General features: G+C 43.3%; 2 protein-coding genes across 10 annotated transcripts in view; both read right to left on the bottom strand.

The window, feature by feature from the left end:
* The window catches only part of LOC115164471 (CAP-Gly domain-containing linker protein 1), a 48,153-nt gene extending 30,266 nt beyond the window's left edge, over nt 1–17,887 (bottom strand). For 4 of the 9 annotated variants that reach the window (XM_029716991.1, XM_029716995.1, XM_029716996.1 and 1 more), the window contains exons 1-6: nt 17,746–17,886; nt 3,033–3,311; nt 1,925–2,445; nt 951–1,075; nt 552–768; nt 184–381 (exon numbers count right to left, since the gene is read on the bottom strand). In XM_029716991.1, the coding sequence (XP_029572851.1) occupies nt 184–381; nt 552–768; nt 951–1,075; nt 1,925–2,445; nt 3,033–3,123 (1,152 nt within the window). In that variant the 5' untranslated portion in view covers nt 3,124–3,311; nt 17,746–17,886. Of the gene's footprint in view, nt 1–183; nt 382–551; nt 769–950; nt 1,076–1,924; nt 2,446–3,032; nt 3,312–10,144; nt 10,262–17,525 lie in introns of all 9 variants that reach the window. The other 5 variants (XM_029716994.1, XM_029716998.1, XM_029716992.1 and 2 more) reach the window with 5 other exon arrangements.
* Nucleotides 17,888–18,591: 704 nt separating this feature from the next.
* On the bottom strand, nt 18,592–24,008 carry LOC115164476 (zinc finger CCHC domain-containing protein 8). Its single transcript, XM_029717007.1, has 14 exons — nt 23,797–24,008; nt 23,053–23,095; nt 22,904–22,978; nt 22,693–22,798; nt 22,520–22,594; nt 22,302–22,405; nt 21,954–22,019; nt 21,819–21,879; nt 21,553–21,686; nt 21,267–21,409; nt 21,016–21,131; nt 20,821–20,907; nt 20,627–20,732; nt 18,592–20,428 (listed from the first exon to the last, which is right to left on the bottom strand). The coding sequence occupies exons 1-14, from the start codon at nt 23,960–23,962 to the stop codon at nt 19,533–19,535; spliced, it is 2,178 nt and encodes a 725-aa protein (XP_029572867.1). The 5' UTR covers nt 23,963–24,008; the 3' UTR covers nt 18,592–19,532.
* Between the last annotated feature and the right edge of the window lie 1,555 nt (nt 24,009–25,563).

Raw genomic sequence — 25,563 nt, 5'->3', positions numbered from 1 at the left:
TCACTAATGAGAGTTCCAATACTGGAACGTCCTGGATCTCATCTGTGGGGAATGTGTGTGTAAATAATCCTGAGGGCGAACCTTGTATGCTGTGTGTGTGTGTGTGTGTGTACGTGTGTAAACCATGACAGGGGACGTATGTGTGTGTGTATGCATAAGCCATAAGAGGGAGTGTGTATTGACCTGTTCCTGGTCATCTCTCAGCAGGGTCAGTTCCTGCTCCACCTCGCCCACATGGGTGGTTGCCTTGGCCACCTCTGCCCTCTCCATGTCCCGCTCCGCCATCAGCTGCTCGATGTGCTGCTGCTTCTCCTTCAGCACCTCCTGAACTGCTGTGGTGCCAGAGATCTTCCTTGAGTACCGTGATGACGTTTCTGTCAGCTGTGGTAGGGGCCCGGAGAAGAGTGTTTAAGACTGGTGAATTGGGGGATGGAGTTCTACCAGACAAGACCCAATTAAAGAACAGACATCTTGTTTACACTGCAGGTGTGTACGTGTGTGCACTTATGTGTGTGCGTCTTTGAGTGTGTGTGTGTGCACGTGTTTCTCACCAGGCCTGTGCGACTGGGCTTGGCGCTGACAGAGGAGGTCACAGAGCTCATGGAGCTGATGGAGGAGGTGCTGGGGCTGCGCTTCAGGCCTGAGGGCGTGGCCACCACCTTCCGCACCGTGGTCTTTGCCTTGGCCGGCGTGGTGGAGGGGAAGCCGATGCGCGTGACCTTGTGGACCGGGGCAAACAGGCCATACTTGGGTTGGCACTGAAAGTATCTGGGGAAACACAAATGAAGGGCATAAGACAAAAAAACATGTCAGTGCCAACTTTGTTTTCCTCTACAATATATGAATAACACCCATGAGACTTGGCTGTGCTTAACTCTCTTTTATGCAAATTGGTTACCAGGGAGTGGCATCTTTCTCAAGCCTGTGATAATCCTCTCTGGTCTGATTACCTGGTTCCTGCCACTGCCCCATCGTTCTTTCCCAGGGGCTCATCCAGTTCCACACCACACCACTCTCCCTTGGCAAAGTCCGTTTCACCAAGAAAGCGAACCACACCAGCTTTTGTGCCACCAACCTGCAGAGACAGTACAAAGAAAGAGTTCAGAAAAGCCTAATAAAAATAATACCAATAATAATTTTACTTATAGAGCACTTTTCATTACAGAAAGAATATCCACGCGCCTAGAGGGTAACTAGCTTGGCTTGCAATAAAACCACTAAGGTTTATAGTCAGCATTTACTTTTCCAATTCTCTAAAGGGAGAAGTGAGAAAAGCACCCTCCCTTCAAGTGAATATTGCGAATATGTGATCTTGTATCTCCACAGACGAGTTTGTTTTAGTTTGCTACTATATATGGTATTTTTGTGGACAGTCCCTGTCACATTTCCTCTGAGCATCAGTGACACACTTCCTCTCAACACAACGTGTTACACAGCCTGAAGCTGACTATGAGAGAAAGAGAGAGGGGCCTTGGCCAACACTCAGGAAGGAAGGTGCTCATAAGACAGAGCTTGGCTGTGAACCGAGTGACTATACACAGACACTGAGCTCACCGAGGCCTGTTAGAACGTACGTTCTCATTGGTCAGTGAGAAGTTGGGAGTGAGGTGGGTGGAGACTTTGTTCTGCAGACACATTCCTGAGTGATTACCATGGTGAAAGGGGTCAGTCATGTGACTCTGAGACCAGCCTGTATTTACGGCAAAGTCGCCACACAAGGGGCAAGAGCAGGGGGTGGAGCCAGGGCTTGCCCAGGGTAGAGGGGGAACATTTGAGACCAACTTGCAAAGATGAACTAGCGAGCAGTTGCAGAAAAATAAACATTCACACCTATTAACCGAACGGAATGAACCAGGCTTCAGGATAAAAGCTGCCTGATCCAAAATAACCGCTGCTTTCAAAGTGTTAATGAACTAAGCCATACCAAAACACGGTCTCCATTCTTCAGCTCCCTCTCTCCCTTCTTGACCGAGCCGGTGTCTGAGAGGTTGGAGATAGACTCGCTGTTTGTGCGTGCCAGGTTGGAGGCTGGAGTGGCGGGCATTGCAGTTGAGGCCTTCTTGACAGAGGGGGTGTGAGAGGCCAGGCTGGCGGTGGAGGGGGTGGGTGACCCAGCCCGGGATGGAGGTGCTGTCTGAGTCCCGTTGGCCTCGCCCTCTGTGTAGGACAGCTTGGAGGGGCGAGTGAATATCCCCTTCAAGGGCTCACACTGGAAGTACCGCACCCCTGCCACCGAGCCATCGTTTTTCCCAATGGGCTCATCCAACACAATGCCAGCCCACTGTCCTGGTGCAAACTGAGCATCCCCCAGGAACTGCACCACGCCAGGTTTGTTCCCATTCACCCACACCCGCTCCCCGACCTGGAAGTTCTCCCCGCCATCTTGCGTTCCCACTGCACCGCCACCGGGAGTGGACTTGTCGGCTGTGACTACTTTGGATCCGGCTGCAGGGAAACGGGTGGAAAACATCCAATTACTGCCAGTGAGCCAACTTCACTGAGCTAACAGATCTAACATGAAGGAGTTAGCTCACAGAACATGACACATTTACCTTGTTATTCAATACTTCCAAACCCTTACCCCATAGTGCCATATGTTACGTACCATCAACAATTACTGTTGCCTGATATTCTATATACAAATAAACTTGGTCAAATGTTAACAGCTGATCAATGTACAAATAATTGTTTATTGGATGACATCATGAGGTCAAACTTCACAGTCACATTTTCACATGACCTCTGACTGTCAACACTTTGAAACAAAATAGCAGCACATTTCACACAGCAAGATAAAGAGCACTGTGTCTAAAGCTTCTAGTGGACTCAATTCACCCAATTTCTCCTACTAAAAAATATAGGTAATCCACCATTCAGCAGATCCAGACTGATGAAGCCGTAAAGCCCCTTTTATTGCAACCGTAAGCCGATTGATGACATCCAAGCCAGGGGTTAAGTGCTGTAGCTCCCACAGCCTGGAATGAGAAGCAGCCAGGCCACGTGAACTGCTGGTGCTGAGGAGGAGCTCTTACCAGTGGAAGGGGAGGTCTTGGTGGCTGGCGCCCCCGTCGGCCTGCCTATCTTGCTGGGCGCTTTGAGCCCGCTGGGCTTGGCTTGGCTCATGTTTCCTCTCTGCGTGCTGTGAAATCCACAGGGCCTTTCTGTCCGTCAGTGGGCGCCGGCTGACCCCAAACCATCGACGTAGTTGTACTCAGCCTCTAAGATGACAATGCCCTCTGAGTAGCAGCACCAAAATAAATGAACCAGAAATAAAAGACAGGAAAAAGGGGCGAGGGAGGGAAAAAAGGACCCTGTTAAGAGAAAGGAGATACATTAGTGCAACAAACAGCTTTGTACAGTATGCACTTTTTAAATATTAGCCTATTTACTTTGAATAATAGACTACTAATGATAATAAACCAGCATAATAAACCACATTAAAGGAAATGGGATTTTCAACAACCATAGGCTACTTCAATTAAATGGAAAGCCAGGAGGGAGTGTTGTTCCACTGGTATATTTTTTACTTTGTGGAAATGACTTTTCAAAACACTGGCTTCTTACATTGATTTGTTCATTTGGTTCAACTTCAACATCATGGGTGGCACTGCCAAGGCTTATTGTTTCCTATGGATTAATGGTGAGAATAGATGGGCTGAATGGTCTGTCCTCGACATTCAAATGATCTTATGTCAATGTAGGCAGTCTGTTATCACAACAAGCAGAATCTCTCCCCCCGTCACAGTGAGCTCTAAACTAAAAATACTCAGTCACAAGCCAGGCCACATTCAAGTGTCTCTGTGTCTGTATTTGTCACCACCATACGAAAACAAGTTCTCTCGCTTTCCCTTTCACTCTCTCACACATGCAAAGTCGATCAGTCTTCTGTATCAACGACCCCAGTACCATTCATTTGCACTCATATTCGATGTTTTGTTGTTGTTGTGAAAGACAAACAGTGTGAGGCACCTGACCAGAGCATAAATCATCTTTCAACACCAGACATAAAGACCCCAAGGCCCCTACTTGTCAGCCAGAGTACACTTCTTTTTTGTTGTTGCTCAATAACATGTTGTTCTATCCTCACGCAGTTCTTAAAAATGGGCCCATTACATTCATTTAAAAGCACAATGACATCTTTCTAAATTCCTCACATTCCCACCACTAGTGCTCTGCTGTGTTAATGTGTGTTTGCCAGGGTTTACCAACCAATCAGGCCTAGCCTACAGCTCTGTCCTCATCAAGCACAACTCGTGAGTCTTGGGCCCTCCCTCTTCACCATAAACTGTAGAGTTCGTGTGAAGAGGGAGGGATTAGTGCATAAACAGAAAGGAGTAGGGTGTTTAGCAGCTCTTCTACAGGACAGACTACTTTAGCTAATAACAAGGGTCTAGCCTACCCGTTACTACCAGACTGACAATGAAAGAGTGACCTGGCCATAATCCGGAAATGTTTGTGTTGTCTTTTAAAGATCTCTCAGTAAGGATAGATAACACTACAATTGGGATACCTATTAATATGTGAGAAATAGCATTAATAATGTAGTAACTGATTATTTTTTTATTTCACCTTTATTTAACCAGGTAGGCTAGTTGAGAACAAGTTCTCATTTGCAACTGCGACCTGGCCAAGATAAAGCAAAGCAGTTCGACACATACAACAACACAGAGTTACACATGGAGTAAAACAAACCTACAGTCAAAAATATAGTAGAACAATAAGTCTATATACAGAGAGTGCAAATGAGGTAAGTTAAGGCAATAAGTAGGCCATGGTGGCGAAGTAATTACAATAAAACACTGGAATGGTAGATAAATAAATAAATAAATACAGTATGGGGATGAGGTAGATAGATAGATAGATAGATAGATAGATAGATAGATAGATAGATAGATAGATAGATAGATAGATAGATAGATAGATAGATAGATAGATAGATAGATAGATAGATAGATAGATAGATAGATAGATAGATAGATAGATAGATAGATAGATAGATAGATAGATAGCCCATCTGTAAGCAGCCCATCTATGTACAGGTGCAGTGATCTGTGAGCTGCTCTGACAGCTGGTGCTTAAAGCTAGTGAGGGAGATATGAGTCTCCAGCTTCAGAGATTTTTGCAGTTCGTTCCAGTCATTGGCAGCAGAGAACTGGAAGGAAAGATGACCAAAGGAGGAATTGGCTTTGGGGGAGACCAGCGAAATATACATGCTGGAGCGCGTGCTACGAGTGGGTGCTGCTATGGTGACCAGTGAACTGAGATAAGGCGGGCTTTACCTAGCAGAGACTTGAAGATAACCTGTAGCCAGTGGGTTTGGCGACGAGTATGAAGCGAGCGCCAACCAACGAGAGCGTACAGGTCGCAATGGTGGGTAGTGTATGCGGCTTTGGTGACAAAACAGATGGCACTGTGATAGACTGCATCCAGTTTGTTGAGTAGAGTGTTTGAGGCTATTTTATAGATGACATCACCGAAGTCGAGGATCAGTAGGATGGTCAGTTTTACGAGGGTATGTTTGGCAGCATGAGTGAAGGATGCTTTGTTGCGATATAGGAAGCCAATTCTAGATTTCATTTTGGATTGGAGATGCTTAATGTGAGTCTGGAAGGAGAGACAGTCTAACCAGACACCTAGGTATTTGTAGTTGTCCACGTATTCTAAGTCAGAACCGTCCAGAGTAGTGATGCTGGACGGGCGAGCAGGTGCGGGCAGTGATCGATTGAATAGCATGCATTTAGTTTTACTTGCGTTTAAGAGCAGTTGGAGGCCACGGAAGGAGAGTTGTATGGCATTGAAGCTCGTCTGGAGGTTAGTTAACACAGTGTCCATAGAGGGGCCAAAAGTATACAGAATGGTGTCATCTGCGTAGAGGTGGATCAGAGAATCACCAGCAGCAAGAGCAACATCATTGATGTATACAGAGAAGAGAGTCGGCCCGAGAATTGAACCCTGTGGCACACCCATAGAGACTGCCAGAGGTCCGGACAACAGGCCCTCCGATTTGACACACTGAACTCTATCAGAGAAGTAGTTGGTAAACTAGGCGAGGCAATCATTTGAGAAACCAAGGCTGTCGAGTCTGCCAATAAGAATGTGGTGATTGACAGAGTAGAAAGCCTTGGCCAGGTCGATGAATACAGCTGCACAGTAATGTCTCTTATCGATGGAGGTTATGATGTCGTTTAGGACCTTGAGCGTGGCTGAGGTGCACCCATGACCAGCTCGGAAACCAGATTGCATAGCGGAGAAGGTACGGTGGGATTCGAAATGGTCAGTAATCTGTTTGTTAACTTGGCTTTCGAAGACCTTAGAAAGACAGGGTAGGATAGATATAGGTCTGTAGCAGTTTGGGTCTAGAGTGTCACCCCTTTTGAAGAGGGGGATGACCGCGGCAGCTTTCCAATCTTTGGGAATCTCGGACGATACAAAAGAGAGGTTGAACAGGCTAGTAATAGGGGTTGCAACAATATCGGCAGCTAATTTTAGAAAGAGAGGGTCCAGATTGTCTAGCCCGGCTGATTTGTAGGGGTCCAGATTTTGCAGCTCTTTCAGAACATCAGCTATCTGGATTTGGGTGAAGGAGAAATGGTGGGGGCTTTGGCGGGTTGCTGTGGAGGGTGCCGGGCAGTTGACCGGGGTAGGGGTAGCCAGGTGGAAAGCATGGCCAGCCGTAGAGAAATGCTTATTGAAATTCTCAATTATAGTGGATTTATCGGTGGTAACAGTGTTTCCTAGCCTCAGAGCAGTGGGCAGCTGGGAGGAGGTGCTCTTATTCTCCATGGACTTTACAGTGTCCCAGAACTTTTTTGAGTTAGTACTACAGGATGCAAATTTCTGTTTGAAAAAGCTAGCCTTAGCTTTCCTAACTGCCTGTGTATATTTGTTCCTAACTTCCCTGAAAAGTTGCATATCACGGGGGCTATTCGATGCTAATGCAGAACACCACAGGATGTTTTTGTGCTGGTCAAGGGCAGACAGGTCTGGAGTGAACCAAGGACTATATCTATTCCTAGTTCTACATTTTTTGGATGGGGCATGCTTATTTAAGATGGTGAGGAAGGCACTTTTAAAGAATAGCCAGGCATCATCTACTGACGGGATGAGGTCAATGTCATTCCAGGATACCCCGGCCAGGTCGATTAGAAAGGCCTGCTCGCTGAAGTGTTTTAGGGAGCGTTTGACAGTGATGAGGAGTGTTCGTTTGGTCGCAGACCCATTACGGATGCAGGCAATGAGGCAGTGATCGCTTAGATCTTGATTGAAAACAGCAGAGGTGTATTTGGAGGGCGAGTTAGTTAGGATGACATCTATGAGGGTGCCCGTGTTTACGGATTTGGGGTTGTACCTGGTAGGTTCATTGATAATTTGTGTGAGATTGAGGGCATCAAGCTTAGATTGTAGGATGGGCGGGGTGTTAAGCATGTCCCGGTTTAGGTCACCTAGTAGCACGAGCTCAGAAGATAGATGGGGGAGCAATCAATTCACATATGGTATCAAGGGCACAGCTGGGGGCAGAGGGAGGTCTATAGCAAGCGGCAACAGTGAGACACTTGTTTCTGGAAAGGTGAATTTTTAGAAGTAGAAGCTCAAATTGTTTGGGTACAGACTTGGATAGTAATACAGAACTCTGCAGGCTATCTTTGCAGTAGATTGCAACAACGCCCCCTTTGGCAGTTCTACCTTGGCGGAAAATGTTATAGTTAGCGATGGAGATTTAAGGGTTTTTGGTGGTTTTCCTAAGCCAGGATTCAGACACGGCTAAGACATCCGGGTTGGCAGTGTGTGCTAAAGCAGTGAGTAAAACAAACTTATGGAGCAGGCTTCTAATGTTAACATGCATGAAACCAAGGCTTTTACGGTTACAGAAGTCAACAAATGAGAGCACCTGGGGAGTGGAGCTAGGCACTGCAGGACCTGGAATAACCTCTACATCACCAGAGGAACAGAGGAGAAGTAGGATAAGGGTACGGCTAAAGGCTATACGAACTGGCCGTCTAGCATGTTCGGAACAGAGAGTAAAAAGTGCAGGTTTCTGGGCACGATAGCATAGATTCAAGGCATTTTGTACAGACAAAGGTAAGGTAGGATGTGAATACATTGGAGGTAAACCTAGGCATTGAGTAATGATGAGAGAGATATAGTCTCTAGAGACGTTTAAACCAGGTGATGTTATCGCATATGTAGGAGGTGGAACAACATGGTTGGTTAAGGCATATTGAGCAGGGCTAGAGGCTCTACAGTGAAATAAGACAGTAATCACTAACCAGGACAGTAATGGACAAGGCATATTGATATTAGAGAGAGGCATGCGTAGCCAAGTGAACATATGGGTCCAGTGAGTGGTTGGGCTGACTGGGGACACGGCGATTCAGACAGTTAGCAGGCCGTTGCTAACAAGCTAACAGTTAGTAGGCCAGGGCTAAACAAGCTAGCAGTTAGCAGACCGGGGCTGGCAGTAAGCGGACCGGGGCAGGCAAGTTAGCAGTTAGCAGACCGGGTTAGCAAGCAAGCACTTAGCAGACCGGGGCTAGCAGTTAGCGGACCGGGGCAGGCAAGTTAGCAGTTAGCAGACCGGGGCAAGCAAGCTAGCAGTTAGCAGACCGGGGCAAGCAAGCTAGCAGTTAGCAGACCGGGGCAAGCAAGCTAGCAGTTAGCAGACCGGGGCAAGCAAGCTAGCAGTTAGCCTTTGATGAAGCCGTTGGCCCGGGAGTGGCAACATGTGTGGTACTGAAGGTAGGTCAGACGGAATTTTATTGACAGTCTGCTAAGACTTGCACCAAGTTAGGAACTCCAAAGCCTTGAAATAATGCCTGTGGTTAAGAGACAGAGCAGCAGGTGGACAGCAAGGTTAGGGCAGTGAGCCTCCAGCCTGCACATATCAAGTTACCACCTTACCCCTGGAGGTCAACCACACACTACTGCAGTACTGCTGCTATTGCAACACAAACTATGCACTATTGTAGTAGTAGGGGGTATGTGGTCCTACAGAATGTCATCCAATAGGACCCCATTGCCTACACAACCATTCTACATCTGGCGTACTCTTTAGGCTATAAGGTGAAGCAACATCCGTAATGGAATAGTTCCAACTTCCTACATCCATTTCCCTGACTATTATGCTGCCAGCCCTCTGAGTGAGAGCATCTAACATTATCAAGTCGCCTTGCATAACGGAAAACTGCTAACTAAAATAATTCAAAATAGATCTTGCAGCTAAGTCACCGACACAAAAGCCTAGATCTATCGAGCGCTCTCTCACACACAAACACACATCTGCCTGAATGCCAAAATAGATCTCTCAGAAGCACAGAATAAAGGGTGAGTCAGCAGCATTGACCCAGTTTCCATGCAGCACTCCAGTTTTCCCTCGCTGTGTCTTTGAATGACACTGATTAGTGCCCCGAGGTCAGGAGGACGAGCACAGGCCCTCAAGGAAAAATCACAGAAATTATTGATATCTTTGTGGCAGCGAATAATGAGAGGATACATAGAAAGAGTAGAGGGGTCTATCTATTGTTGTGCCTGTTCTATTTAAGATAAGTTCACTATGTACTCACTATCTGTCTACTCTATAACAAATAAAAAAAGAGCCACTTTACCCCAAATGTCTAGGCCTACATTTTCAAAGCTGTAACAGTATTTAACAAAAAACAACCTCCCCAAAAACATGACTATGTCTCGTACATTGCGTCGCAAACTTCTTATGTCTTGAATCCATAGCAATGTTTGGAAAATGCTAGTCAACTTGCTTTCCCAAATAGACCAGCAATTTCTAGATTTGAAACCTGAGCCTTACATTTAGAAACTGTGGACGTCTTGTGCCTATGAAAGTGAGAGAATGTTCTCAGCTTTCAGTTTATCCCTGGTGTAGTCAGCTGGTAATGGTAGGCCTAATCCTTTGCTCCTGACTCCCACTCTAATCTCTCGTTAGGAAGGCAGCCAAACACCAATGTTCTGTCAATGCAGGTTTTGGGCAATTCACATATCCTAGTGATGAATGTGCAAAATGACATGGTACTATGGAAAAGTTACCATACCAACTTCTTAAACTAGGTTACTAGTCAGGGTATTTTCATTAAAATAATTCCCATCCAGGTTAATTTAAATGAATTAACTTTGATTTGTTTAAATTTAAACTTACTTTCAAACCAGGATCATTTGCTGAACCGCTTGTTTGACCCCCTTCCTGTAGTGTGCAGACATTTTGTATTTTAGTGTCTCATTACATGTTTCCTATGGCACTGGGTTCACATGCCACCTGCGGAAAGTAAAGCACTTATTATGAATTTACACAACGAACTCCACCAGTGCATGCTGTAAATTTAGGAGATATCAAAAATCAGATAGCTTGCTGGTCCAACATTCAATTGTACTTCCAAATAGTTTTTTAATGAAGACGGCACTGTAAAAATAAACATAACCTTGGTGCTCTGTTGGATACATGAAATGGGTGGGGACTGGAAGAGGACGTGTTCTGTAAATCAAATTTACTTCTGAAACTGATTTGAGGGCCCAAAACAGAGATAATCAACTTCCATGTATGATTACTTGTTGCAGGAGCTTATCTACAGCATATCTGGCTTAGCTAAACCATGCACAGTAGGGAAGCATTGCTCTGACAGTTAGTTAGTTCTCTGAATGCAGGAAAAAGGCAAAGGGACCTTGCATTTTTCACTGTACAATATACTTTTTCTGACATCAGTGGTGAAAAAGCCTCACTAAATGACACCTCTAATTTGCTTATTATGAATAATTGCAATGTACTGTACCCTCCACTTCCCCATTCCCTTCATGAAGGGCAAAAAGAGTAATTCACTTTCTCAGAGAAATGGATGCACTTGTAAACAGTTACTTGTCTCAGGGCATAAATCTTGAAAAGAGTGTTTAACCACTTGGTACTACAGACTAGGGTTGAATGGCAGGAACCCGGTTACTGAGATTTACAGAACAAAACCACTCTCTTTTCATGGGATAAATAACTGTAGAAACCAGTAAATTATAATAAAATATTTATAGGAACAGCATGGCGTGAAATGGAAGCGTTAAATTATATCCAATGCCTAAATCTGGCTTCTCTACAGCCTCTGCATGATGGAACAACAAAACTCAGGGTAGGTACAGACCATCTCAGATTGGAGCGCAGTTCACAATCCATGTAGATCTATCATCTTACCATGGTCTCTCTTTGCTACAGGTCGGCCTACATTTGCTGCAGCATAGTTTATAATATAAAGTCTGAATGCACGTTTAATTGACCCATCTCCATCCGGCTTTCAGGGATCACTTAATTTTTTTCATTGTAAAGATAGGCTGTTTTAAAACACTGCAGCTGCAATAAAAAAAAAACTATCACTCGAATACCGTTGGTTTAAGTCAGTGCACCGCGTGAGTACCCTCTCGCAGTCTTTCTTTCCATCAATTCCATTCAAATAGATAATCCTGTTCTAGATTGATATATATCAATCAATGTCCTAGCCTACCTCTTTCAGCTAATACGTTCAATGCAGTATTAGCCTTATATTTAGGTAATTAATGATGGGTCATGCATAATAAGCTTCTAACTTATAGCCTCCGTCTCTTGCACAATACGCACCTGAGCCATCGCTGGTGTCGCTCCTTAGCTCTTGGAGTCCCATGTAGGAAAAGATAGACTTGAATAGCTTGCTGGACATAATTTCTTTTTGCATTTCTTATACCAATATACTATTTGAAGAGGTACGCAAGCTCTTGTTTCTGAATGTTAAATACAGCAGCAGCCAATAGAAATCACAGGTACTGTCATTGGCTGCCACCTTTCCAGCAAGTCAGTTCGTCAAATTTCTGCCCTGCTAGAGCTGCCCTGGTCAATTGTAAGTGCTGTTATTGTGAAGTGCAAATGTCTAGGAGCAACAACGGCTCAGACGCGAAGTGATAGGCCACACAAGCTCACAGAATGGAACCGCCAAGTGCTAAAGGATGTAGAAGTTGTCTGTCCTCGGTTGCAACAGCACAAGAACTGTTCGTCGGGAACTTCATGAAATGGGTTTCCGTCGCCGAGCAGCCATACACCAGACTAAGATCACCATGCGCAATTCCAAGCATCGGCTGGAGTGGTGTAAAGAGAGCGAGCAGTGGAAACGTGTTGTCTGGAGTGATGAATCACCCTTCACCATCTGGCAGTCCAACTGAAGATTGTGGGTTTGGCAGATGCATAGTGCCAACTGTAGTGTTTGGCGGAGGCCCTTTCTTATTTCAGCATGACAATGCCCCCATGCGCAAAGCGAGGTCCATACAGAAGTTTTGTTGAGATCTATGTGGAAGAACTTGACTGGCCTGCACAGAGCCCTGACTTCAACCGCATCGAACACCTTCGGGATTTAATGGAAAGTCAACTGCGAGCCAGGCCTAATCACCCAACATCAGTACCCAACCTCACTAATGCTCGTGGTTGAATGGAAGCAAGTCCCCACAGCAATGTTTCAACATCTAGTGGAAAGCCTTCCCAGAAGAGTGTAGGCTGTTATTTCAGCAAAGGGGGGACCAACTCCACATTAATGCCGATGATTTTGGAATGAGATGTTCGACGAGCAGGTGTCCACATATTTTTGGTCATGTTGTGTATGAGTCAGCCTATTAATTATACAAATAGGCCCCATTATATTTCAAAATGAAAATCAAATTTGCTAGCCTATACTTGTAGCTTTGTAGGCTACATGTGCTGCACCATAATCCCATGTTCTCTGCTTTAACATGGTTTGAACGATGTACGTAATTCCAGTCCATATAATACAGCACAGCAATACAATTTACATTGAAAAAGATTAGCCTACAGGAGCTAGTTTCATTTATTTACCCAAGAGAGCATATAGCTAGTTGTGTAATGTGCAGCAGCCTATATCATATATGTGTTGGATCACAGCATGATCATTTGGGCTAGGGCTCCTTAAAATTTTCGATCAAAGCTCTTATCAAATCCAGACATAGGCCTATTTATATGCTTTATAATGCTTTGAATGACACTTCCGGTTTCAGCGGGAAATACCGGGTTAACATGGAGAAAATATATTTATTCTCAGGATGGAACATTTTTTAAATACAAGGAAAATATTCAACCCTACAACAGACTGTGGTTGTAGAATGTACAAGAATCAGACAAGACTACTTGCCTAACCAACCTGGTCCAATATAATGTAGGCTAGGTGAAAATAATAATAAAAGTTCTAGCAGGAATTTTAAATCTAAGGACAAGGTCAAAATATCTGTGCCAGGGAACACAGTCCAACTTTTCTCTGCATTAGATGCACCACAATAGCAATGAAATGGGCTGTCCCATCAACCTTGTACTAAGCAAGCCGTTCTTCCCATCATTGTCTCAATGGAAATGCCAGTGTTGCTAGTGTATTGATGCAGATTCCTGGCCGATTTCCCTCCAAAGAAAATACCAAGAATATAATTAGGCCTATAACGGAATGAAAGAATATCAGGGCAAATAACCTCATATTTTCTTTGTAACTATAACTTGTTACAATACTATAACCATGTTAGTACTACTTTATTCTGTGGGGTGCTGTAACAAACATGAAGCTGTGGGAAATCAAAGTGCAGAAAAAACAAATGTGCCCTATATGCTTTGTGTGGTTAACAATTGCATGCTGAAAAAGAGATTCAGGGACATGCAGGGACACTCAGCATGGGACTCATGGCTCTTGGTCTAAAAGAATAGCACTTGACTAGTCTTGACTTGTGCACCAGCCAGTGGGCAGGCTTAGCCTAAAGAAGAGCCTTGGCACCTGCCACATCTCTTGAAGAGCCTGCCCGAGCGAGTGGCTATAATCACAAACAATGGAAGGAGCTGAGCTGTGTGCCATCTGCACTCTCATTGGTTTTCTTGGTAATCATAATCATAAGGCCTACTATGTCCCTGTCCTCCCTCAAATCGCTTCCCAATATTGTACACTGTTCGACTGTAGAAAGTGTGAACACCACATCACACATTCGAATTACATACACCCCTGCTGCCCCCCACCACATATTGAACGCACTAAAGACATGCTCCAGCTCTTCTCTTTGAGGAACATCTACTGGGGGTCATTATATAGCCCCCTTAGTGATGGCAGCAGAAGGTGTGCGGAGCACAGACACTTCATTAGCTGTTAACAAAAAGGCAGGATCCTGCCACCCCCAATACCTCCCCACTTACAACCTCTGATAGGCCAACACGAACACAACCAGCCTGGTTCAGCACTTGTCTTCTAGAGCTAGAGTTGAGTTAGGCCTAATGCCCCCCCCCCAAAAAAAAAAAAAAAAAAAAAGTTTGTTTTCATGGCTTGGTTGTGAAATAGGCTCATCAATACAGACACATTTTTCCTCCAGCGTTGACTGTACTTTAAAAAAGACTAAACTTTAGGACATTCAAAAAGCATTGTTGGGTTTACTTGTAATACCAAATAACTGTTCTTTTTTAAGGGCCAGTTTCATCATAGCAGGCATAGAAATCGTACATATTAAATCGTAAACAATAGCCTCAACAGACAGCTCAGTTTGGGATCGACTCAATTCTGAAATATCAGTAGTACAGTGAGCAAAGCAGGAGTTTAAGACAACCAGCACTTTCTTGGATCAAAAAATTAAACAAATGAGATCAAACAAGCCTGGCTGGTTTGTTTTAACATTTAGCAGATTCATGTGAAAACAATTAAACTGTAAACTAATTTCTTGTAGTGGTATGTTATGTTATTGTTTGTTGATGGTTTTGCTGTAAATCAGAGATGGTAGTCAAACACCAGACTCAAGGCCATAGATATTATTCAATAATAAATGGTCAGCTCACTGGCACACTTTCTGTTACTTATCTTGCTCTAGTCTAGCAATTCAAATGAGCTTTCAGAGCAGGGCCAATACCAAAGAGTCCTCACTTCTTGGGCACCTGAGATGAGGAAGTGAGGAAACCAGGTTAACTGTTGGCAACCTAAAACCTGCCTGAGCTCTTCTCCCCTGAGTATATAAAGGGCCTGGCTGCCTCTGCAGAGTACAGCCCTGAGGCTGAGAGCAGGGTCAGATCCACCACCGAGCCTTGTACAGAACACAGAGGAACGTAAGGTCAAATAAACCTTGGTCGGTGCACCTGCTTCTGTTACCGGTAGAGGTCAAACTTCTTGAGCCTTGTTTGTGGACTTTGATCCAAGCATAAAAAGAAACCTAAGCCTGAAGTTCTCCATTCTGCTGAACTCTATCAATTATGAGGCCAAAAACTAGGCAGATGTTTTTCATGATCAAATGTCACCCAAACAGGTTTATCATTTAATCATTACTGAAGAATTTAAACTGAGAGCATGGTCAGTGTCAAACAAGCACTGAAACCAAGTCAAGGTCACAGATATGTTTACACATGTCTTCCGTTTCATTTTTCTGTATTTATTTGTTTTTGTTATTTTAACTACTCTATGGTTATTATTTAAGCAATAACACATGAGGGGGTGTGGTATATGGCCAATATACCACGGCTAAGGGCTGTTCTTATGCACGACGCAACGTGGAGTACCTGGACACAGCCCTTAGCTGTAGTATATTGGCCATGTGGTGGCTGGTAGCCTAGTGGTTAGAGTGTTGGGCCAGTAACCGGAAGGTTGCTGAATCGAATCCCTGAGCTGACAAGGTAAAAATCTGTCGTTCTGCCCGAGCAAGGCAGTTAACCCACTGTTAACCGGGCGCCAAAGACGTGGATGTCGATTAAGGCAGCCCCCCACACTTCTCTGATTCAGAGGGTTGGGTTAAATGTAGAAGACTCATTTCAGTTGAATACATTCAGTTGGACAACTGACTCGGTATCCCCCCCTTTCCCCATATATAGCAAACCCCCGAGGTGTCTTATTGCTAACCAACGTAATTAGAACACTAAATAGAAATGTTTTGTGATACCTGTGGTATACAGTCTCATACACTACGGCTGTCAGCCAATCAGCAATCAAAGCTTGAAACACACAGTTACTAATATTGCTTAGATAAATCAATACATAATAGTAGATTATGGTTATTTTCATTCTTTATGCAGTGTGCACTGACCAAAACACAGGAATAATTATCACTGTGAATCAATTTAATGTTTGTGTGTCAATTAGCCCCATAAGTAAGGGATGGGATGGGATGCCAACTGGCGATTTGACACGAACATGAAAATGTAATTCATTCATTCATAGAATAGATTACCTTGACCTGAGGTTAGGTACAAAGTATCAAGTGATTTTAATCACTACCATTTTACTCCACTACATTCCAAAAAGAATGTACTTTTTAGTCTATACATTCTCACTGACATCCAAAAAGTCGTTACATTTTGATTGCTTAGCAGGCCCGGAGTGGTCCAATTCGTATCAAGAGAACGTCCCTGGTCATCCCCACTGCCTCGCATTTGGCAGGCTCCCTAAACAAATGCTTCGTTTGTAAATTATGTCCGAGTGTTGGGTGTGACCCTGGCTATCCATAAACTAAAACACGAAAATCATCCCGTCAGGTTTGCTTAATGTAAGGAATTGAAATAATTTATACTTTCACTTTTTGTTTTGATAAGTATATTTGAGCAGTTACATTTACTTTTGATACTTATATATTCAAAACCAAATAATTTGACTTACTCAGGTAGTAATTTACTGGGTGACTTTCACTTGAGTAATTTTCTATTAAGGTATCTTTACTTTTACTCAAGTATGACATTGGGTACTTTTTCTACCACCGAATAGCATTTCCTTGAAGTTAGCTAGCAAGGTATAAATAAGCAAGCTGACAGAGACATATGGTTCGTTGAGTTTGCGTTGTTCTTCATGATCGTCCATTCGAACGGTTCCCTGGGACATCTCCCACGTGTCATAGTCCCACTGACGCATTACCATTCCAGTGTGTTGTTTTCAGTGTGGTCGATGAGGTGGCACATCTGGACATCGTTTGACAGTACCTTCGAAAAGTGCTATGATGCGAACTTGAAGAAAACTCGATTGTTAACCAAATCTAAATGTATTGAAACACTTGCTAGTAGATCGTCTCGCAAAAAAACTACACAAGCGAGTTAGCTAACATTAGTAGCTATACTCTGCCAGGCCTGTGCCTGCCAACTCAGCTCGCTAGCTACGATACTAAGTTATCATTACACTTGAGAAAACAGTGATTAAACTAATGATCCATTTTCCCGTCTCTGCTCGCAGCAAGGCTATCAAGAAGTTTCGAGAAAACTGACAAATACATGGCGTTCCGAAAGTTAGCTACCCAGTTGCTACGTTTTCATACTATTTTAGCTTTCCTAAGCCACGCAAACATGGCACACTGACAATGGGTTGCCATTAACGTTACTAAGAAAACTAACGTTAACTAGTTCTACTGATTGACGGAATCACAGGTCCGAACGCCGAATCGTACTGCAATGTCACCGCTGACAGACAACCGGTCTTGAACTAGCGATTATGATCTCTGGTTAATTTAAAAAAAAAATCTAAAATCAAGTCTTCTGTTAACATATCTCCAAATCAAAACATGCTGAAAATGTGGTTAGTTACCGGTTGTTAGCTAGCTAACCTTGAAGGCCCAGGTGGTAGTGGCTGGCTTGGCTTCTACCTCCAGTAGGCTAAACGATGTAGCCGTGAGCTAAGATGGGGCTTAGCAACTCCCTTTTCCTCCGTGGGTTGTTGTGGGCTCATTGACCTGGCGGAGGGCCCGCCCGGCTAACCATAAAGCTAACGTGAGATAGCGGATGCAAGTCTTTTCACCAATCCTTACCTGTGGCACTCTCGTATGAACTATTTCTTTGACGAAAAGCTAGATAGAAACAATCCCACAGACACTGCTGAGTTGTCTCTCCAACCGAAGCCTTCTGTTTCGAGTCCGACCGAGGTGCTGATTGAGTGATGCAATGACGTAAAATGGTCTCGCCCCTTTAGACAGTACTTTTTTTTAAATCTAATACTAGACCACAAATTGAACAATAAGTTACCAGAATTGTTATACGAACACGCAATAGGTTATAAGATCCATTTGCTAAATATATATTTTTTAAACAAGCTACTAAACTTGCATTATTATTGCTCGTCTGTCAAGACGAAAAATGTAAGTCGCTCTGGATAAGAGCGTCTGCTAAATGACTTAAATGTAAATGTAAATGTAAAAATCATTTACACACTTCAATTAGGACCATTTGCTCGGATTACCATTTTTTGAGCATGCCATTTCTGTAAAATATTTTTCAAAAAAATCCATAGGCAATTCCCTGTAGTGATTTTGAAACCCTGTGTGGAACTTGCTTCCTTTTACCGTTCAAATTCTGGTAAGAGTTGGGTTCTTTTCTAATAACGTACTTATTACATGGTTTGACTGGAGAGAACAGTTGTACAATTTCAACCATCCAAAACACATACTGTACAGACCAATCATTTCAACTATGAAAGGCTATATTAGAGCAGGGCTGGTAGTAAAGAAATGGAACAACGCTTTAGACCAGTCCATTTCTAGATCTAATTTTGGCCAGTCTCCATCAAGCACCATCAGGGCACGGCCCTTAAAAATCAGCCCTCCAAATGGTTTATAACCTTTAACACTATTTAATAACAGAAACATGAGAAATTCATACTGCAAGCAGCCTCCCCAATACTGTGTACGTTTAATTCAGCCATTCCATGGCAAAACTACAATGACAGTCTAATTTAGAATAACGAAAACAAACCATTGACCATTGAAGTAGGCCGATCTCCTTTGACACTTCTGTAGACAAGTTGCTCTTAGTCAAATTTAATATGGTTACCTGAAAATGTCAAATTAGGTTTTGCTGCTCTCTAGTGCCATTATTTAGTAGCAATAACCAGATGCTTAACCAAGTCTATGACGCTGACGAAAAGACATACAATGGTTGTTACTTTTTTAAATAAACATGCAATATTAAGCAGAGCCATATTGCTGTAGTGAAATTCTGAATTAAGACACCAACTTCCTGTGTCAAAATAGAATTAAAATAATCCAGTTAAAAATCACCTCAACAATCCAACCAAGTTTCAAATGAACTTAAAATCGAGATGAAGATGTCCTTATTTGATAGGAGTAGCCAATGGGAGGCTACTTTAACCATGAGAAGAGGCGCCAAGACTGCAAAGAGTCATAGAAAAATGATCAATCGATGTTAAAAACAGAAGAGGAAAAACATTTTATAAAATCTTATCTTTACACCTAAAAGAGCAATATAGAGGTGTCATTGCTACAAAAATGATTTTATGTGAATGGCAAAACAGACACGCCAAAACTGGCTTATGGGGTTTCCTTAAAGAAAAAGTATTCTAAAAAACCTTGCGTCTTTATAGACCACAGCTAACTCATACGCATAAAATACATTCATTTTGGTACCAAAAAAATAAACCATTAAAATTAAGTTTGAATGACTAGTCACCAAACTGTTCAGCTCCAACTTTTGTGGCACACTTAAAGAAAAGTGTATGAATACCACAGATTTGTTAAAAAAAAATAAAAAATAAAAGTGTTTATGCAAAAGAATCCCTGGATTTTAATTCAAGCCAGTCTTTTCACTTTTTCTTCGCCATATTTCGAGGGGAACCTTTCAGCAAGTCTCGGATTCGAAGGTATGTCCCGGTGGCCTCAGCAACCTCAGTGAATTCTGGCGTTTCCTCAAAGGGAATAATGCCATGTGCGAACCTACTCCGGTGAGGCACGGCTGTTACCTTCCCCACAGAGTCAGACAGATCTCCCTCGACAGCATCCTGATCTGAGGGGTCTGGCTGACGGCTCTCTTGTTGGACTGGTGTTTGCAGCAAGCTGGGCCTCTGTGCAAGCACATTGCCTCTATCTGCAGCAGCTTCAGGACTCATAGGGCTCTCCTCTTGGACTGGTGTTTTCAACAAGCTGCTCTCATCTTCAACCACCTTGCCTTTATCTTCAGCATCATCCTGACATTTGCTAGAAGATGGATCAACACTTATCTGCTCATCACTGTTGTGGCTGGAAACCTCCACAGATCCCTCCTTTTCCTCATCTTCAGCCTCACCTTCCTCCATCTCAGTTTCAGTGTCGACTTGGGCAGGTGTGGAGACGCTGGGCGAGCTGGGGAGGGGTGTTCCAACAGCTGGTGTCTCAGAGTCACTGTTGGTGGTGGTGTCAGCATTTTCCAATGCAGCCCAGATCAGCCTCTGCTGCTCCTCCAGCTCCTCCAGTGTCAGCTCTTCCTCCTCCCCACCTACAGACTCCTCACCCACTCCCACCGTGCGTCCCCGTAGAGCCGGTGAACCATTAGTGGGTGTGGGGGGAGGTGTTCCCTTAGGAAGAGGGGGTGGAGTGGGAGTGGCTGGTGGTGTACCATGAGGTAAGGGAGGGGGTGAACCAAAGGATGGTGAGTCGGGGGGCAGCGGGGGCTGGAACTGGAAGCTGTCTGAGCTCCGGTGGCGGCGGGGTGTAGTATCCTGGTCTGGAAACAGACACTGACAAGCGTTATGCACTGCCAGAGCAGGGAGGCCATTGCACACATACAACATAAGTGACTTTTGTTTTCTGCAAACAGACAGACCGCCCAGTCATGACAGTGAAAAGCAGAATTATCTGCTGGTTGCAATAGAGTAATTGTTTATACATTGTATTCAGACACCTGGAATAATAACACCGCTACCTGAATCAACATCCATATCTGAACTCCTGGCATCAGATCTCCTTTTCTTCGTCTGCTGCGGAGTTGATTCGGATTCATGCAGTCTCTTATTGCAGTTGGCACCAGGCTATTGGCAAAATATATTAGTTTATAGTGTGCACACATACAGTGGACAAACAATTTATTAAAATGTGGAATAGGAGAATTGTAGTTACCATTGGAAAATTGTTGGACAGATAGTCAGCAAAATTCTGCCTCATATGGTTATGCTGTATTGGAATAGAACCATATAGCCTGTAGTCCTAAAAGTCAGGGGGAAAATGTTGGTTGTAAAGGTCTACAAGTGGTGGCAAAAATCGGTATGCTTGTACCCTAATGATGGCCAGCAAACTGATTTCAAGAAGACTTACATCCTTCACACTAGGTGGTGCAGATATGTTGAAGCCTGGGAAATCTACTAGCTTGGAAACATCATAGGAAATACTTTGTCCATGGTCAACCTCTGTTAGTTCTCCATCTTTTGACACTATAAAGGGTGAACACAATTTAAATACACAGCAGCCCAATATTAATTAAGAATCAGGAAAGATCAGTGATTCAACAAAAACTGCAAAGCAAGTGTTTAGTAAAGTGGTTATGGTCTCTCCGGGTGAAATCTTACCCTTCCCATCATATAGCGTGAGACCTGAGTTCTCCATCTCTGCCTCCTTAAGCCAGCCAGGTGGGTAGCCTAACCGCCTCATGCGGTATATGTGAGGGGGTAGAGCGTTCATTTCAACTCCCAGTGCAGACATCAGCTCCTCACTGATCCATGCCAGAAACACAAGCAAAGGGTAACAGATTTGCGATACCAAAAACCCTAGTTCTACAACTTCCCTTAGACCTTGCAATAACTGAAAACAAATTAGTTTGTGTCAGTGCCTTCAGACATTTCAAATGCGCCTTACCTCATGATTCCAGGTTTGTATCTGGCAAATCGCTCCTCCACTTCCTCAGCATGGTAACGCTGATTGCTCAGGTTGCCCTGGTTACCCTGAGAAAACTCCTTCCGCTTCTCATTGATTCTGGCCATGTCCTTTGGCTAAGAGAGGAAACGAACAGAGCTGTTGATCAGGTATCAAACCTGGTTTAAGCTCTTCTGTCTGCCCATGGTAAGTAAACAACTTTCATGTTATAAGATACATATTAAAGTCAAATGATATTCAAGACTTACCTGAGGACAGTCTCGCAGTTGATGACCATCCAACCCACAGTTGAAACAACAAGGCTTAGGTCTGTAGTGTAGGCACAAAAGCAACAATAAAATGTACAGATATTTCCTGCATAAAAAACAAAACCGCTGCTATACCTTTTCTCTTTCATCTGTACTTCCTGTCCATCTAAGGCGATGACCTGGCTGAAGACCTGCTGATATCTTTGCAACAATTAAGGAACTCAATTAAATGATGCAACTGTAGTTTCAACGTACGTAACAAAACAGCACACTTTTTTACTCATATACCGACTACCATGTACATTAATACACCCAATGAAAGATAGAAAAGATAATGGTTCAAAAAGTGAGATTTCTTTTCAGTTGACGTTCTCCAACAAATAAAGCTGGATTCTACACTGAAATGTGTCATTTTAGAAAAAAGAAGTGACTGAAGGACACAGGGCTGTCCACAGAGAGCAGAGCAAGCAGTGTTGAGGATACTTTGGAACCTCCCATCCTTCTGTCTGCTGGGGGTTATCATTAAGCAGGGGCTGTCCAAGTTTGTCCACACAGAAACTGGTGAAATACAGGACACTTCCAACCATCTGTGAAAAAGACACAAATATATCCAGACAAACAAATGCAAATGGTGCATTTCACAAGACATGCAGGGGACAGACACCTAGATGTTTTATTTTTTTTAAATGACAAACACCCACACTGAAGGCCTCCTTAATCTTTTTGATGCCACAGGTCTTGGTCTTCTGATCTTCTTCCATAATGAAACTTGAAGACTGCATGTGGAAGGAAACAGATGTGAAATATTTTCCCTGTAAAACATATTTTCTTCTTTGAAGCTTGAGCAAGACCATCTCCAAATCCGAAAATGTACCTGAGGGTTGACATTGCCGGAGGGATTTCCTTTTTCAACTTCTCCCTGCTGCTGATGTTTCTGAACAATACTACAGATGGAGTCTTCAATTTCTTGACGGCATTGCCTGGGAAAAGAAGATTAACAGTTCACATGTTAACACCCATAGATATAGAAATAAAGTTACAAAATCATTGGAGAAATTTACTAAGAAACCAAAAATAAATCCTACTTTGAGATGCTATTATTGGCGAAAAGGATCTGGAGAAGAGGCCCATCAATCTTGATGTTTTCAACATTAATGCCACTGGAAGAAAAACATTTGAATGAGGACATTACACACAGGTTATGCCTGTAGTGAGTAGCGCAACAATAACTTACCTTGGCCTTGCGAAAACTTTCAATTTTCTCTTCAACTCTTGATGTGGACAATAGGTTAAGAAAAATAATACTGTGGCATTTTTGATCAAAACAGATATCAAGCAAGTTCAACCAATCTGCTAGTTTGTTTGGAAAAGGTTATTCAGTTTTAACCACAAACTATTTATAATTGGATGAATGGAAAGTGGATCTGCCTCTAGCATTGTACATAAACCCTGCAGTGTTTAATCAAGAGTGACTAAATGTAACAGTTTTAGGCTGACGTTATCGTTCCCCCACCAAATTTGGGAGTTACTAGCAGATTAAACTCAACTCCACGATTAACGAATTTGAGCGGCGACGAGTGTCAGATGTCACATAAAATTAAGGTTTTATGTGCAATTGCAGGATATTCTTTCGGTGCTGAAATCAGTAGTTTTTGATAACTTAATTTTATGTGATCTCGGAGCTCCAGTCCACCCACACTAGTTGCCGCTCTAATCCATCGTAAATCGTTGAGTTTATTCGGCTAGGGAGTTAGCGTCCTAGTCTTCTGTCGATGTTTTTTGCTTGGGTTCTAGCTAGTATGTTTTTTAGCTGCAATGACAAAATAGTTTGCAAGTTAGTGATCTGAAATGCTGTCGAGAGGCACGTCCAACCAGTGACTGGTTGAGCGGTGAAATAAAGATGCCTCGTTTGCTAGCTAAAGTTAGGCCACAGACATGGTGGCTAGCTAGCACCCGCTAGCATCTCACACAAGGATATTCTCTTCTATTAGACTCCGGATTGTCTCCTCACACTCCTCCAATCTTTCATTGAGCTCAGAGCCTTCCTCTCCACCCTCCTCCGTAAACCGAATGTGAGTAGCAACAGGCATACTCTCTTCCAATTGTTCAAAGAGCTCATAGTCACCAAAATCAACCTCCGCCATCTTCACTCTGTTGTTGCTGACCAGAGTTCAGAGGTCAAAACTTAATCACGCAAGAGCGTTGATTGGTTGTTTTATGCCACATGTTCAAGGGACGCCATAAAAACAGATATTTGGATATAGTGACCACGTTAACATGCGCGCAGTTTTAGGGATAGTAGCTCATATCCCGCTTAAGGTCGTATTCGGGATAAACTGTTTACATGCACCTTTGTTATCCTGCTTACAAGTATCCCTGTAACCATGAATAAACATAATATTCCTAATTTAAATTCATATGGGTTAAATGGAATAGTAACTGAAATATGGACACTGACTGTAGGCCTATACAATTTCACATGTAGCGTAAAATAATATTAACTGCAGTAAAATGATACAACAAATGTTAATTTTGTCTCGGGAACAGGAGTGGAGAAATATGATATCTTTCTTTCAGCATCTCTTGAGAAAATGTGAATGCGTGTCTGTCTTATCTTTGACACTTGTTATGCAAGCAGACAGTATTTCAACCACATAAAATATGCACCCAAGTTTTCTCAGCTTTTCATTTCCTTAAAACTGGTCAAACTGATGACATTTTGGTCCCGTGTGGCTCAGTTGGTAGAGCATGGTGTTTGCAACGCCAGGGTTGTGGGTTCAATTCCCACGGGGGACCAGTACAGAGAAAAAATGTATGCATTCACTACTGTAAGTTGCTCTGGATAAGAGCGTCTGCTAAATGACTAAAATGTAAAACATTTTTGCACAATACCAATATTTCCACTGTTTTTGTGTTTTCTCCCTCATCCCTAAAGGAAACAGACAGCTTTACAGGTGTTAACTAAACTAAACTAAAATATAAACGAATGTAAAGTGTTGGTCCCATGTTTCATGAGCGGAAATAAAAGATCCCAGACGTTTTCCATACGCACAAAATTCTTATTTTTCTCAAATTGTGCACAAATTTGTTACATCTCTGTTAGTGAGCATTTCTCCTTTGCCAAGATAATCCATCCACCTGAAAGGTGTGGCATATCCAGAAGCTGATTAAACAGCATGATCATTACACAGGTGCACCTTATGCTGAGGACAATAAAAGGCCACTCTAAAATTTGCAGTTTTGTCACACAACACAATGCCACAGATGTCTCAAGTTTTGAGGGAGCGTGCAGTTGACATGCTGACTGCAGGAATGTCCACCAGAGCTGTTGCCAGAGAATTGAATGTTCATTTCTCTACCATAAGCCACCTCCAAAGTTGTTTAGAGAATCTGGCAGTACATCCAACCGGCCACACAATCACAGACCATGTGTAACCACGCCAATCCAGGACCTCCACATTAGGCTTCTTCACCTGTGGGATAATGTGAGACCAGCCAAACCCACAGTTGATGAAACTGTGGGTTTGCACAACTGAAGAATTTCTGAACAAACTGTCAGAAACCGTCTCAGGGAAGCTCATCTGCGTGCTCGTCGTCCTCACCAGGGTCTTGACCTGACTGCAGTTTGGCATCGTAACCGACTTTATTGGGCAGGTACTCACTTTCAATGGCCACTGGCACGCTGGAGAAGAGTGTGCTCTTCACAGATGAATCCCGAGTTCAACTGTTCCAGGCAGATGTCATG

This window comes from Salmo trutta, chromosome 27 (genome assembly GCF_901001165.1).
Source record: "Salmo trutta chromosome 27, fSalTru1.1, whole genome shotgun sequence".
Lineage (NCBI taxonomy): Eukaryota > Metazoa > Chordata > Actinopteri > Salmoniformes > Salmonidae > Salmo > Salmo trutta.
The sequence above is the reverse complement of the archived record's forward strand: the minus strand, read 5'-3'. Positions and strand labels throughout refer to the sequence as shown.